This window comes from Lissotriton helveticus, chromosome 10, assembly GCF_964261635.1.
Source record: "Lissotriton helveticus chromosome 10, aLisHel1.1, whole genome shotgun sequence".
In the NCBI taxonomy this organism is placed as follows: Eukaryota; Metazoa; Chordata; class Amphibia; order Caudata; family Salamandridae; genus Lissotriton; species Lissotriton helveticus.
The window spans coordinates 188,557,058-188,571,059 of record NC_136071.1 but is presented as its reverse complement, the minus strand read 5'-3'; the positions used below and the strand labels follow the sequence as shown (position 1 = coordinate 188,571,059).

The 14,002-nt window shown below is 43.2% G+C and overlaps 1 protein-coding gene across 2 annotated transcripts in view; it reads left to right on the top strand.

Annotated features, from left to right (window-relative positions):
* Positions 1-14,002, top strand: part of REXO5 (RNA exonuclease 5) — a 350,267-nt gene that overhangs the window by 265,741 nt on the left and 70,524 nt on the right. For both annotated transcript variants that reach the window (XM_078665078.1, XM_078665077.1), the window contains exon 18: positions 5,565-5,761. In XM_078665078.1, the coding sequence (XP_078521204.1) occupies positions 5,565-5,761 (197 nt within the window). The remainder of the gene's footprint in view (positions 1-5,564; positions 5,762-14,002) is intronic.

Sequence of the window (14,002 nt, the reverse complement as noted above, 5' to 3'; positions counted from 1 at the left end):
TCCAAGGTCAGAAAGGGCTATGCAGGGTCTTTTGTGGGTTTTGTGAGGGTTGGTTATGGGCTATAAAAGCATTTGTTTGGATTTATCGTTAGCTATTTAAGGGTCTGTTGGGAGCTGAGTGAGTGTCCCTACACAAACACTTGGTAAGACAGGTCTCCCAGTAATACTCTGCCCTTCCCCAAAATGTTAGCACTAACTTTCTTACAAGGTCTATTATCAGATCAACTAAAGATTAGACAAAAAATCTGTAAGAATACTTTTATAGATTTTTTTCAAATTAGCTCTTATATGCAGGCTGTCAAGTTAGATGTGATGAATCAAAATTTGCCTAGCATAGTAACGGTAAGTTTAAATTCTATTAAGGACACAGAGGCGAGGATTATGCCCTTCTTCCTTCGCTCCACTCTCCAAGCCCAAACCACAGCAGCCAGAAAAGCAACAAAGATGTCCCCCTCCCCACAAATCAAGAAAAACATCACCCAATCTCCACCAAAGAAATACAGTACTGTCCACAAACACCAACTCCCACCACTCCACGGGGGAACACCACAACACAGTCCCTCCACATTGTCCATGCACTCCCCCGAAAGGTCCTCCACTCCGTGAAGCCCTCCTCCTTCTTCGCACAAGTCACGCCTGAGTCCTATTGGTCCTGTTTCGCACCATCATGTCCTGCAACATAAGGAAAGCACAAGGAGTTACTCTGTCCAAGCTCAAGACGGCTCGACATTCACTATCAGCTTCAGTGTACTTCCACCATCGAACAACCTTTGAGAAAACAGTTTACTTACGTCCATACGGGTGGGTTCGCACTAACTGTGCATGGGATGGATAATCCTCGCCTCCGTGTCCTTAATAGGATTGAAACTTACAGTTACTATGCTAGGCAAATTTCGATTCTGTGTCCGGACTGGAGGCTCCGATTATGCTAGTTCAAAGCTTACTCACCACCAACCGTGCCACATCCACCACCGGTTTAAAATAAAACCTCTTAAAGGTGGAATCGGAAGACCAATCTGCTGCACGCATAAGGTCTTCCAATCGCGCTCCCAGAGAGAAAGCCTTAGAAGCCATCGCACCCCTAGCCCAATGTGCCCCAAAGTGTTTTGTGTCAATACCTGCCTCTTGCATGACCCATCTCACCCATCTGGCTAAAGTGGGCGAAGAGACAGCTTTGTGCGGATTCCGTAATGCAATAAGAAGTTGCGGTTCGCCCGTCGGGCGAAATTCCAGAGTCATATCCTCGTAGGATTTAAGACAGTCCACCACACACAGTTTGGGCACATCCTCAAAGGCCGGATATGAAATTGTCCGTGAATCCGACTTAGTATGACGACCCACTGTGAAGATTACACTCTCCGGGGAAAAAACTCCCGCCGTAACATCCAAGGCTCGGACAACAGCATGGCTAGCTTAGCAGAAAGTTCCTTTAAAGAAAGGTACCTAATCGGCTGCCAAGATAAGAAAAGATTCAAGACCAAATTAACGTCCCAGAGTACAGAGTACCGAGGTTCTGGGGGCAGGGACAGGCGGATACCCCGCAAAAGGTGACAGACGTGCAGATGCTCCCCAATCGGGGCTCCGTCCACCGGGCAATGAGCGGACGAGATCGCTCAACGAATTGCTTTGATGGAGCGATAAGCCAGGCCATCAGTAGCCAGATCTGCCAGGAAATTCAACTGGGGAACGAAGCCTGCGACCACGGGATCCAAGTTCCGTTGAAGACACCAACGAAACCACTTGGTACAAGCGGACCGATACCATTTCGATGTACTGTCCGCCCAGGCCTTTGACAAGAGATGTTGAGCCGATCCCGAAAGGCCTGGGAGCGCCCAGCGTCTCCTGAAAGCCTCCATGCCATGAGGCGGAGAGAACCTTGGCGAATGAGGTGGTGCTGCTCCCCGTCCGGATTCAGAAGAAGATGAGGAAGCAGGGGCAGTAGGATTGGAAAATCCCAAGAAAGTTACAGAAGAACTGGAAACCACACTTGAGACCTCCAAAACAACATCACCACCACCACCTCTGCTCCCAGAAGCCGGATTCGGGCTGCCGTCCTCACCATCATCGAGAACGGGGGAAAGCCCCTGGTTGAGCGCCGTGTCATGGAACTCAGACCAATCACAATGCTGCATTGCAGCGCTGTGATTGGCTTAGGGGTGGGAGCCTGGCTGCCTGATTCCTGTTCCTATGTCGGAAGCAGGAGGCCAGGAACAGAGACAGGACCCAGCAGCAAGACTAGTGATTTTTATAAATAACATGCTAAGAGGTTTTTTCAACTGATGTGTGCCTGACCTATTCTCCAGCACTGACTGAAATGTTTATCAACTTTGGCTGCCTTGAGTTCTTGTTAGTGACTGGGAAGTGTTATTTGTGAGACAAAATGTCCCTCATAAATAGCACTGGTAGGTGTAAGTGTCTTTCATGATACACTTGACAGGCATTTTATATAGCATGGACTAGACCCTAGGGTAACAGAGTATGTTACATGAGAACAGCTACAATACACAACTACTAAAGTTGTGTAATACAGCATTATTGCTAAGGTCATGATTCGATCCAAATACTGTAGGTGCAGGCTTTCAAACATATAGTCTGCTCCTTCCATAGGTGACAATGACATCATCTAGGAGCCACCACTTATCCTGCATAGGTTCAATTGCTCTTAATGTTGCCAGAAGAGAGTTCATCTATACAGTAGTCAGCAGAAAAGAGATCTAAGTTCCACGCTGTTAGACCTGGCATCTTTTGGCGTGTCTCCCCTATCTTTTTGCTTTTCTGATCTCACTGTTTTCACTCTGTTTTTCTGCTTTAGTGTCTGCACACTTTCTCACTGCTGTTCAGTGTTAAACTGCAAATGCTCCTATTGTAAATTGCATTATGGATTGATGTTTCCATAATTGGTATGTTTGATTTACTGGTAAGTCCCTAGTAAAGTGCACTGAGTGCCAGGGCCTGTAAATCAAATGCTGCAGCACTGATTATGTCACCCACACCTTTTGAAGGGTTCTCAGATCTGCAACTACAGTGTCTGCGCACAGTTTTTACTGCCATGTCGACTTGGCAAGGGCACCCACTTGCCAAGCCCTCCCCTTCCCTTTTATTACATGTGAGGCACCCCTAAGGTAGGCCCAAGGTACCCCCATGGGCAGGGTGTGGTGATTTGAAAGGTAGGCCATGTACTTGTGTGTGTGACACATCCTGATAGTGAAATACAGTATATTTCGTTTACCACTATTGAAAGGTTATCTGTCCCATAGGATAGAATGGGAAGTACTGGGTAACATTTTACAAGTATATCTTCCTATTGGGACAAGATAGAGAAATGGAGTTGTGTATGCCTGAACTCAGAATGTAGAAATGCATCTTTTAGTAAGGATGATTTTTATATCTGTGTTTGAAAATACCACTTTTAGAAAGTAGGTATTTACTTGCTTAGCCATCCTGTGTGCCTCTGCTACGTTGTGGATTGACTGTCTGACTCTGGAGTGCCAGGGGCTGGGGATGAGCATTCTTTTCAGGCAGCCACTGGGAAGGGTGGGGGGGGTTGTCGAGGTGTATCGGGCCATTCCTGGATGAGTCAGGGCTGAGCTTAATAGACCTGGCTGCATTTAGTGTAGTGCGAGGAGTTTTCCTTGCACCCGAATTGGCCTGGTCTGCCTTGGACAATGCTGTCTCCACCTCCTACCAGGAAACTGCGCCAGGGAGGACCAAACTGGTTTGGAATGGGCACAGAGACCCTCTGCCCAGAAGAACAAAGAAAAACTAAATATAAATATTTGGACCCAGACCTCAGAAATTTAGAACTTGCTTGGATCAAGGAACCTCCCAAGAAGAAAAGCTGGAAGAACTGCCAGGAGGAGTATACTGCCCCATTGCTGTGTTAATGCTTTGCTGGGTTGGCCTGCAGTCGCTGCTTCTGCCTTGGGCACTTATAGGACTGGACTGAATTTTCTTCACTTGTCGAAGAATATCTCCAAGGGCTTGAAATAAAGCTTGATTACTGGTCACGAAGTTTCAGGGACAGCAAAAACTTCACTTACCTCTGGGTACTACCTCTGGAACCGTGGGTTTCAGTTGCCACAGAGGGGGAAGCAGTCAACACCGTCACCGATACTGCTGCTGGCTCCTTGTCGTGAAGGCACTGTGGCACTCTGCACCACAACCCTGGTCTGACTGACGGCGACCTCAAATGAGCCGCTGCTTGCACCACGATTGGTGGGCACCGCATTGGCTCACTTCACTCTGCCGCCCTGTTTTCTCGACGACATCGCTGTGCGCTGACCTTGCCACCTGTGACTGCACAATGGTTTGGGGCCAACCCTCATAAGTAACACGACACCCCAACCCACAGCGCAGCCTGGGATGACCAACGCAGCTCCCATTAACCAGCACTGCCACTTGCAATGTGACCTGTTAGCACTGCAACTAGCACCGCCCCCCTTCACACTGCAGCCCTGGTCTCACCGTTGCTGCTGGACAACCATCACCGAGGTCATCGCATGCCGCACCGCTTCACATCCCAACCGGGATGGTTGCCGCAACCGACCAACACCGACGTGGTCGGCTGAGTCCAAAGGTACTGTTTACGAGTCTGCTGACACTGACGCCAGTCCGCACCAACGCGGTCAGCCGGAACTGTTGGATTCGGATGTTCTCAGCACCGCAGTTGCCCCGGATGGAGCTACCACCTTAATGGAACTACATTTTAAAGCGTTTCTTGCAAGGTGCATATTTTTGTTTACTGTATGTTGGTCTTTTATCGTTTTGGTCCTGTTTGCACAGGTAAATATTGGTCATTTTTTTAAACTGATGTGGTGCCCTTTTGTAGTGTTTTCACTGTATTACTGTGTGTTACATGCAAATGCTTTACACATTGCCTCTGAGATCAGCCTGACTGCTCGTGCTATGCTTCCAAGGGGATGAGCAGGAGTTATTTTAGAAAGGTGTCCTTCTTATCCTAATTAGAAGGAAGGGTCCCTATTTGGACAAAGGTGCAAACCACTCCCAACTAGAGATCGCCATTTCTAACACATGCCTACAATTAAATATGAATCTTGCATTTATTATTTACTTGATTCTAATTAACATTTTCCTGGTAGGTTGGTGGGTTCATATTGTAGCAGTAGTGGACTGGTGGCCATTTTAGTACAAATGTGCCTCATACTCTTTAGGTGCAGATGTTTTGTGCTTGAGGCGAGTTTGCTGTTCAGTTTTCAATGCTATTCGACATGGCGCCTCCTGGGAATCAAGTGAGTCAAAAGGCAAATGGTGGTGTTTTTTTCTGAATAACTGAATCTTTCCTAACCACCAAGTGACCTGTTGGCCACCTCCCACATGTAGGACGTACTAGGACCTACTGCACTGCTCATCATACAAGAGAAATTGATTTTTCTGTCTTCACCCAAATATGGTTATAAGAATGTTAATATATTATTTATTGGCTTGCATTAAGTATCCTAATTTGTATAATTGTAACAACACTGCTACTTTATTTGTTATAAGAAAAGTAAGACTGCTGATGCTCTTTCATTTTAAGGACCTGAAAATCTTGTCTCTTTCTTTAGAATTTAACAACTATACAAGCGCCTTGGTTGCTCTCACTGCTCTTAATGAACCCTTCGATGAAGACCTGAAGGCCAGGAAAGCCTTAAGTCCCAAGCACTTCTTTGATTGGACATTGCATCAACAGATGACTCAACAGATGACTCACAATAAAGAGCACTCCCCTGAAGGAAATCCAGAACAAGAACACTTTTATTCGGTAAAAGAACAGTTGCACACCTTTAAGAGTTTTTGTTATAATGTGCCTTACAGATAAGCTAAAAGGCATGTGTAGCCTTACCACTTTTCAGCTTGGCACACAAGTTACACATGCACATGAAGAACGTTTCTTATATTTTACCTGGAAGAAGTTTTCTTTATGGCAGAAAATAGTGGTTGTGGAACCACCTACACCAGAGGCTCGCTCTCTGTTAAGACTCTCACCACAGCAAATTAAAGAAATTGTACTCATTGTTTACTAATAATTGTTCAGTAGCAATCTCAGTGTATATACCTTAAATGCAAGAATGTACTGGATATACTACTGTACCTTTCTGTAGACTATTTGACAATATTTTGTGATTTCTTGTTCTCTGCTAGGAATGACTCATGGTTCAGTTTCTCTAAACAGCAACTGCCACTAGACAAGACTCAGTTATTCGATTTGTGCCAAACATTAGAAAGATATTCATTATTTTATTCATGTGTACAAGGTTTAGAACACAGATAAACATACATCTGACATAACCAAAAACATCATTTAAAATACTCATGGAAAACATATATCCAAATGATCAAGCATGACAATATTCTAGAACACACACACAACCATCATTAAGAGCAAACACGAAAAAGCAGAGACCGGAAAAAGCATCCATTGGCAATTGATGGTAACTTTCCACTAAATATCCCTAGTGTCAACTTAAACTCCTATTAAAAAATTTCAATATTACAAAGAAATTGATCAGATTAGAGAGACTTGGAAAAATTCCTTGTGCACCAAAAATTAATTTGTAAAGGTTTAGAGCACAGATACACGTACACCTGACATAAGAAAAAAAAAATGTAGTCACTTAAAATACTCATGGAGAAGATGTAATGGTATTTTTATTGCTCTTTCAGTTTGTGAGCAATAAAGAAGCCTTTAAATCTTATCTTGTCACAATTGCTCTACTGTCAGAGACAGAGGTCAGAAGTCTGTTTGTCTTGCCTGAAGTTAGAGGATTTTTAACTCGCCAGAAAGGGCGAGAAGTCCCTAAAAATAGCTTGTCTTGAATAAATGTTGCTCAACAATGCTAGTGTATTTTTCAAGCCCTGCTGTAGTACCTAAGGTGCCATTGAACAGAGTTGGCCTGTAAAACATGGCTTCCAGTCTACTTTGGTAGCCTAACTGCAGCAGCCTAAAAACCATCCGTCAAAATAACCCTTTTTGACTGGTTGTAAATCCTGCTTTGAAATATTAAGCCAACTCTAAGTAGCCCCAAAGAATAGGATGCAGAATATTTAAAAGTGAACTGTGAACTTAAAGTTCACATGTTCATCCAGTGACTAGACCCCAAATCTATTTCCACTGACTGGAAGGGTCTAAAATAGTCATTCAAAGACTATTTTTCATTTTTATTAAAAGTTTAATTCAATGGTGAAATTAGATTGTTAATAGATATTTAGAAAAAATGCCTTTTAGGAAGTTACCTTTCACTTCCCTTAAGCTCTGGAGAATAATTAGCATAAGTCTACCGGCAGCCACCCAGCAAGTGCTTGACCTCATTGAGGTGTGAAAACTGCTGCAGAGCGGATAAATGCATTAGGCCTGGTAACCGTATGGACAGGACGTTCCCTAACATCCCAGGAAGGACAGTTGTTGTGGAACTAAGAACTTTATTAACCTGAAAGGAACAGACTTGAGGCCTTCCCATTAATAGTTTAGAATAAGGAAAGACCTGAACAAGGCAAAGCCTTTATCCCTGAGCCCCACACTAGTCAGACTGTCTCCGAACCCAGTGGGAGGAAAGCAACCACCAGACTGGTTTGGAGTGGATACAAGGAAGGGGACAGTTTTTCCCCCTGGCCACACCTTTGGATGGATTTGAGCTCTACACAAGTGACAAAGGATTTATCTATCTTAGATTTTAGAAGTGGGGAACACTGTCAGATTGCTTGCAGTAAGGCAAACAGGAACTACTAAAAAAGTGGGCTGGTTTGCCGTTGGGAACTTTTACCTCTTTTGGTTAGAGAGGAGGCAGGAATCAACGGTACCCACTAGCTAATGCCAACCATAAATGTGGCATCCCAAGGCAATCTCCTCAGAACACTTTCTGGACCTGCGGAAGATCGGAAGAGGATTGTACCTGCTTTCTGTGACCTGAGAGGAGCTGTGAAGTACTGGATCTGCTCCCACTTGAACCCAGGACAAAGAAGGGAACCCCAAGGGTCAACTGGGTAACCTCCGGTGTGACTACAAGGGCACAACAAGCTATGAGAGTCCTTTTTCCTTAAGGAATTGGACTTGGACTGGAGCTCAATTGTGGCCTCTGCTGGAATGAGTCCTGCCCCCTAAGTGGTGTTCCTGAGATCCTGGGAGCCTTAGAAATTACCCAAAAGAGCAGCTCCAGAAGCACCGAGAAGTTGGGACCTGGAAAAGTTTTGGACTTTCAAGACCTTTGTAGCCGTCAGCGGGACCTCATGGCTGAGATGTCAAATTTTAATACAGCTTTCTCATATACAGCTTCATGCTTGCTCCTCTGCAGGATTTTGAGCTCCATAAAAAAGACGGAAGTTGGAAGGTAAAATCTTTGACAAAGCCCTGTGGTGTATCCGACCCAAGCTCTATTGCAGTCTGCCTGAAGTCGCTACTAGGTCCAGTTCTAACACTTCAAAAGACTATCATTGGTGCTTAGTGCTTTTTGGCACTAGTGTTATTAAAACATTTTGATTAACCTTATTGGATATTTATTGTTTTGGTGTCATTTATTTATTAGATTTTACTCTATTTTTCTAATGCAGTTTGGGATTTTTATGGTTTTGTGCTTTCACTTTTATTACGGTTTTAGTACTGCAAACGGACTGTTAGACCTGTCATTCTTAGGATTGTCTTCCCCCAAACTTGTTACCTGCTAAACCTCTTTGTAATGTATCTTTTTGTTGGTCCTTAGGACTCTGAGCACTTTACAACTGCTGACCAGTGTTAAAGTGCATGTGCTTTTCTGCTAAACATGGTAACATTGGTGTATACACAATTGGCATATTTAGTTTACTTGTAAGTCTCTCGTAAAGTGGTATGCCATATACCCAGGGGCTGTAACCTTAGTGATACTAGTGTGCTTGCAGCACTGACTGTAGCCTTTCAAACCAGTCTCAGGCCTGCCACTACAGGACTGGTTTGTGCAGTTTACTGCTGCTTCGATTTGGCATTTAGAACTCCTTGCCAAGCTTTAAACTCCCCTTTTGTTATACATAAGTCTCCCCTAAGGTAGGCCCTAGATAGCCCATAGGGCAGGGTGCTGTGTGAGTAAAAGGTAGGACATGTAATGTAACTTTTTGCATGTCCTGGTAGTGAAAAACACCCACATTCGTTTCTTACTACTACTAGCCTTGGGAATTCCTTAAAACACTTTAAGCTGTAATTTCTTATTAGAAAGTAGTAGCTGCATCATGTTTTATATCTTTGTAAAGGTAATGACAAATCCTCTTTAATGGTAAAGTTGGGTTTAACATTACTACTTTTGAAATGCCACTTTTAGAAAGTTGGCATTTCTCTGCTCGTAATGCTCTGTGTCCTTTGCAGCCATCTCAAATATACATGTGGGGTGGGTGAAGGCTGCACTTTGTTCATTCTCTCTAGGTAGCCTCAAACCCAGGAACGGTGGGTGTGACATAGAACTCATCTGCATTCTGATAGCTCTTCCTGGGCAGGAATTTGGAGGGGAAGCTGACACACCTGAATCAGCAGTGTCCTGTTTCCCACACAAAGGTCTGATTACCCCCTACTGATAGTCTGGATCCAGGGCTAGAAGGAAAGGAGGACCTATGGACTTCAAGGACCTGCTTCGAAGTCACCTCACTTCAAAGGCACAACTGGGTATAAGTTCTGAGCTGCTGCCCCTACCAAGACAGTACACTACTGGAACTGTGCCAGGGGTAAAGACGTCTGCGCTACAAGGATTGCCACTCTGCTTTACTGTTACTCTTGCTCTGAAAGAACTGTTTTCTGCTTTGCTGTGCTGCCCTGCTGCCTGCTCATCTCTGCCCTGCTGAGGACAAAGGACTGGACCCATCTCACTTGAACTCGGAGTGACTCCAAGTGCTTGCTGACTTGCCCCCTGTTCTGAAGTCTCATGACCATCAAAGATTTCCTTCAACACAGCAACAGCACCTGGACTCTGCCATCTGTGAGTCTTGCCCTGCCAAGTGGTGCCAATCCAGTTCTGGTCCTTTAAAAGGTGACTTCTGCTGTAAAGATCCATCAAAATTGACGCAGTGATAACTTTGCGCCGATCGTTACAGGCACATTGCCCTTCAGCTCCTTTCAACATCACTTCAATAGAATGCATGGCTCGATGACAACAGACAGTGCGGCTTGACGACAACACAACCCAGCACCTGCATCGTAAAGGGGTTTGTCAACAAAGCCTTCATTGCCTGTGCGAATTGATACCGACGCATCGAGTCTTCGACGTCAACGCTTGCTCCATCCAAGATACTTTTTCAACTGGACCTGCGTGAGTCCTATAGCTGGCCTGCCTTCAATCGCGGTCGCCCTGAACTTTGGATTTAGCCAGGTCCTGCGAGACTTCAAGTAACCCCAAGTGATATTTGTTTCTAAGCACTATTTTTTTATTTATTCTTTAAAAAAGATTTATAAAAATGTATAACTCCGGTTCTACTTATTGGATTTTTGTTTTTTGGTCTTGTTTTACTCATTAAAATCTATTTTTTGAACCCTGTGTGTAGTATTTTTGTGGTGTTTTCATTGTGTGTGTGTGTGTGTGTGTGTGTGTGTGTTTTGCACAACTACTTTACACATTGCCTCTTTAGATAAGCCTGCCTGTCTGTGCCAAGCTACCAGAGGGTGGGCACAGGTAATCTTTTAGTGTGTATCTAACTTACCCTGACTAGGGTGGTGGTTCCTGCTTCCACAGGGTACATACCCTGACAACCAGAAACCCCGTTTCTGACACTGTCTAGCAAGTTAGTGTCACTATTCCATGAGGTGGATGTCCTGCAACCCCAGATATTAATCCACTTTTTTACAGAAGCCATCTTTCTCATAAAAGTTGTGATCACATTCCATAAACTTAAGCCCCAGCAGGCCAACACATTGGCAAACTATTGATTAACATGATATGATCGCCATCATATTTGATATCCTTACATTGGTGTATTTAGATCTGCACCCACATTTTGATATCCCATCAGTACCCATTTCATTCATGGCAGAGCAGCATCCAAGGCAAGAGGGTATATCCAGGGCTCTTGACATGGACTTTTTATTTAGCCCATTGATCTGACACTGGCTCACTGGAGAGAGAGAGCAGTCAAACATAAGCGTAACGGATGACAGGCTTGCGGGGGGGCTGTATAGCAGTAGGCCTTTCACTTGTTCTTTACTACTCTACCCTTAATCTTTATCATGGCCACAAATGGTTGAATAGGAGATAACAATGTAAATTGTACACAATAGATAAATGATGACTTGATTGTGGTAAAGCTAAATCATCTAGTAATAGTATTGGACTCGTATATAGATATTAGCATCAAGAGTGATCCAGTACTAAAAAGCCAATGTGGTATTAGCATGGTTCAAAGAAGCTACAGAAAAGGACAAAACACCAGCCTAAGCTAATGAAATGGAAAGTTACAAAATGTAATGGTTGGGTGATTTAACATGAAGAAAAGCTGACATAGCTTACTGTGTTTCATCATAGTGGCACTCAATAAGGAAATTACCTATTATTGTAAAATAGTAATGCAACTCAAATTAAACATGTGGAACATTTTTTTAACTGTGTGAGCACTGAAGTACTGACATAGACTCCCACCAAAGGTAGTTGACAGCTATTTACTCACAACCATATATTTATGTACTTATTTATGTGATGCTCTTACTATGCGTGTATTCCATAACATCTGTCTTTCACATAATCAGAATATAAAGTTAAAGACAAAAATTCAATTCAAAATTATTTGATTGTACTCAACAAATACACCTTATTCCAAACAGGTGAACGTAAAGCAAAAGCGTTGTTGAACACAGAATAAAATTACCTATATGATTAAGAAAAAAACATAATATTATACTACAAAGAAAAGCCACAGATAGTACCACTCACGTAAAACAAACCAGTAAATAGACATGGTCAGCCATCCATACAGCTGTTTTCACTTGCAGAACTTACTGAAGGGCGACTACATTCCATTGTACTTGTATAGAGTGCCTTATCCTGTAAATATGACATTCTCATTGCCTAAAAACCCATATTAAAGTCTGCAGACAGTCCTCGTGTGATGACCATGTAATTGTTTTGCAACCTATTGAACTATAATGATGGAGAGCAGGCATTCAGTTATGAGAAAGCTTTCTGTCGGTATGGCCCTTGAAAACTCAATAGGAACAAAGGTAATTTTTGCCCAAAAATGTCTTCAACCACAAAATAACTAAAAGATTGTTCTAGTTGGTGCTCTAAACTCTGAGCAGTAGAAATTATCTGGGATTAAAACTACTCCCTCAAGGACCTGGAGCAACTTTAAATTGTAAGAAACAAATATAAAAACATATCTTATAACTATATTGAGTGGGATGGACCAAGTGTAAAAATGCCCTAAAAAGGTTTTCTGTACCCTGAAACAATTCACCCACCCCACATTGCAAGGACCAACAACATTTATAAAGAGTGAATAGTTCTCCAAATGATTTGCGGAGATAGCAACAAGCCTAGAACTCCCCCTGTTGCACCACATGAAATGTAAGGTCTGCTGTTTCACCTCACAAAAAGCTTAGGGTAACTTAGTCTTCCTTCAAAGAGGTTACCCAAACAATAGCTGAATATCATCAACAAAATCCATACTACTCTTATTTCACTTAGCCCATTCCCAGCCTACTTCTCAAGGAAATTAGCCCTGCTGTTCCTTCTTACTGGACCGATGTGATAAAAGCTTGACCCAAGCAACAGTCTCAGAATGACTAAATATATTTCATGATACAGCTTTACTAAAAAATAAATATGGGACAGACCCAACTCTTAGTTGAGTAAACAACCTACTAGGACACTTAGACCATATCGTCAAAATAGTCATTTGGACTCTCAGCATCCCTGGGTAAGGTGACGCCTTCCCCTTGACCAATCAGTGGACTTTGGCTTGCTAAACCATGCCCCTCTTCTGAACATTCTCAAAGAGGGGATGTGTTTGAAGTTACAGACCTCTGCTGGATTTCGCCATACTGGTGGCAGTGCATAAAACTGGCCTTTCTCCTCCCAAACCCTGCAGTTCTCCAATAAGAGGTTTGCCAAGTTACTACTCTTTAATGCTCTTCAGTCTATACAATGAAGTTCTAGCCTCCTCACTGAGTCACTCAGACATTTCCTATCTCTTCTGCCAGAAGGCACCCAACACTGACAACCAAATCCGCTTTAAAACTCTTACTCAAAAGATGTATGCATTAATAGCCAAAGTCATTGAGGACTGCTTCAAGTAGCAAATTTCCTGCTATCTCCACCTAACTGCTTTACCACCTTTCACATGTGGCTCTATTCACCTGATGTGTTAGACTATGAGCCTTCAGTTGGGAAGTGTGTGAAATATCTGGTCTTCTAGGACGGAATCCTTAACCTTCAAGCACACAGCAGTTGCAAAGAGGAAAAATTCACTATTTGTGCAATTCAGACCTTTTATACAGGATCCTTACTTCAAGGTAATAATCCAATCCCTTTTATTGCTTGTGAGAAGTTGGCCTAGTATATGGTGTTCACTATTCTAGTGATCACCTTGCACCAGTCCAAACAACCCTTATGGTGATGGTTGTAAGTCAACCTTATAGACCAGCTATCCTAGTGGTAGCGTGGACAGAACAGTCTTAGGCTAAAAGACTCTTGAGGGCGTGTAAAGCCAGCTGTTTTACCATATGTAACCCCTTGAATATCAAATGAAAGGACACCACACAGGATATATATAAAATATATATGTATTTATTTACTAACGCACTCCTCTGAACTCGTTATGAGATCAGAGGCCAAAGCACATAACAAGATACTTAGTCAGAATACGTTAAGTTGCACAATTTACGGTTAGGCCCTAGGGGCGAAGCAAACCATATATTAAGAAAGTGGTGTAAGTACCACGTCACGAGAAAAGGAAAGGCTTAGGCCTAGGGAATGGCTGGGGCTACACTATATGAACCTTAGTTTAGAAGTAGGAGGCCTACAGGCGGCGCGTGCAGTGTCTTTACACACACGAGAGTCAATGC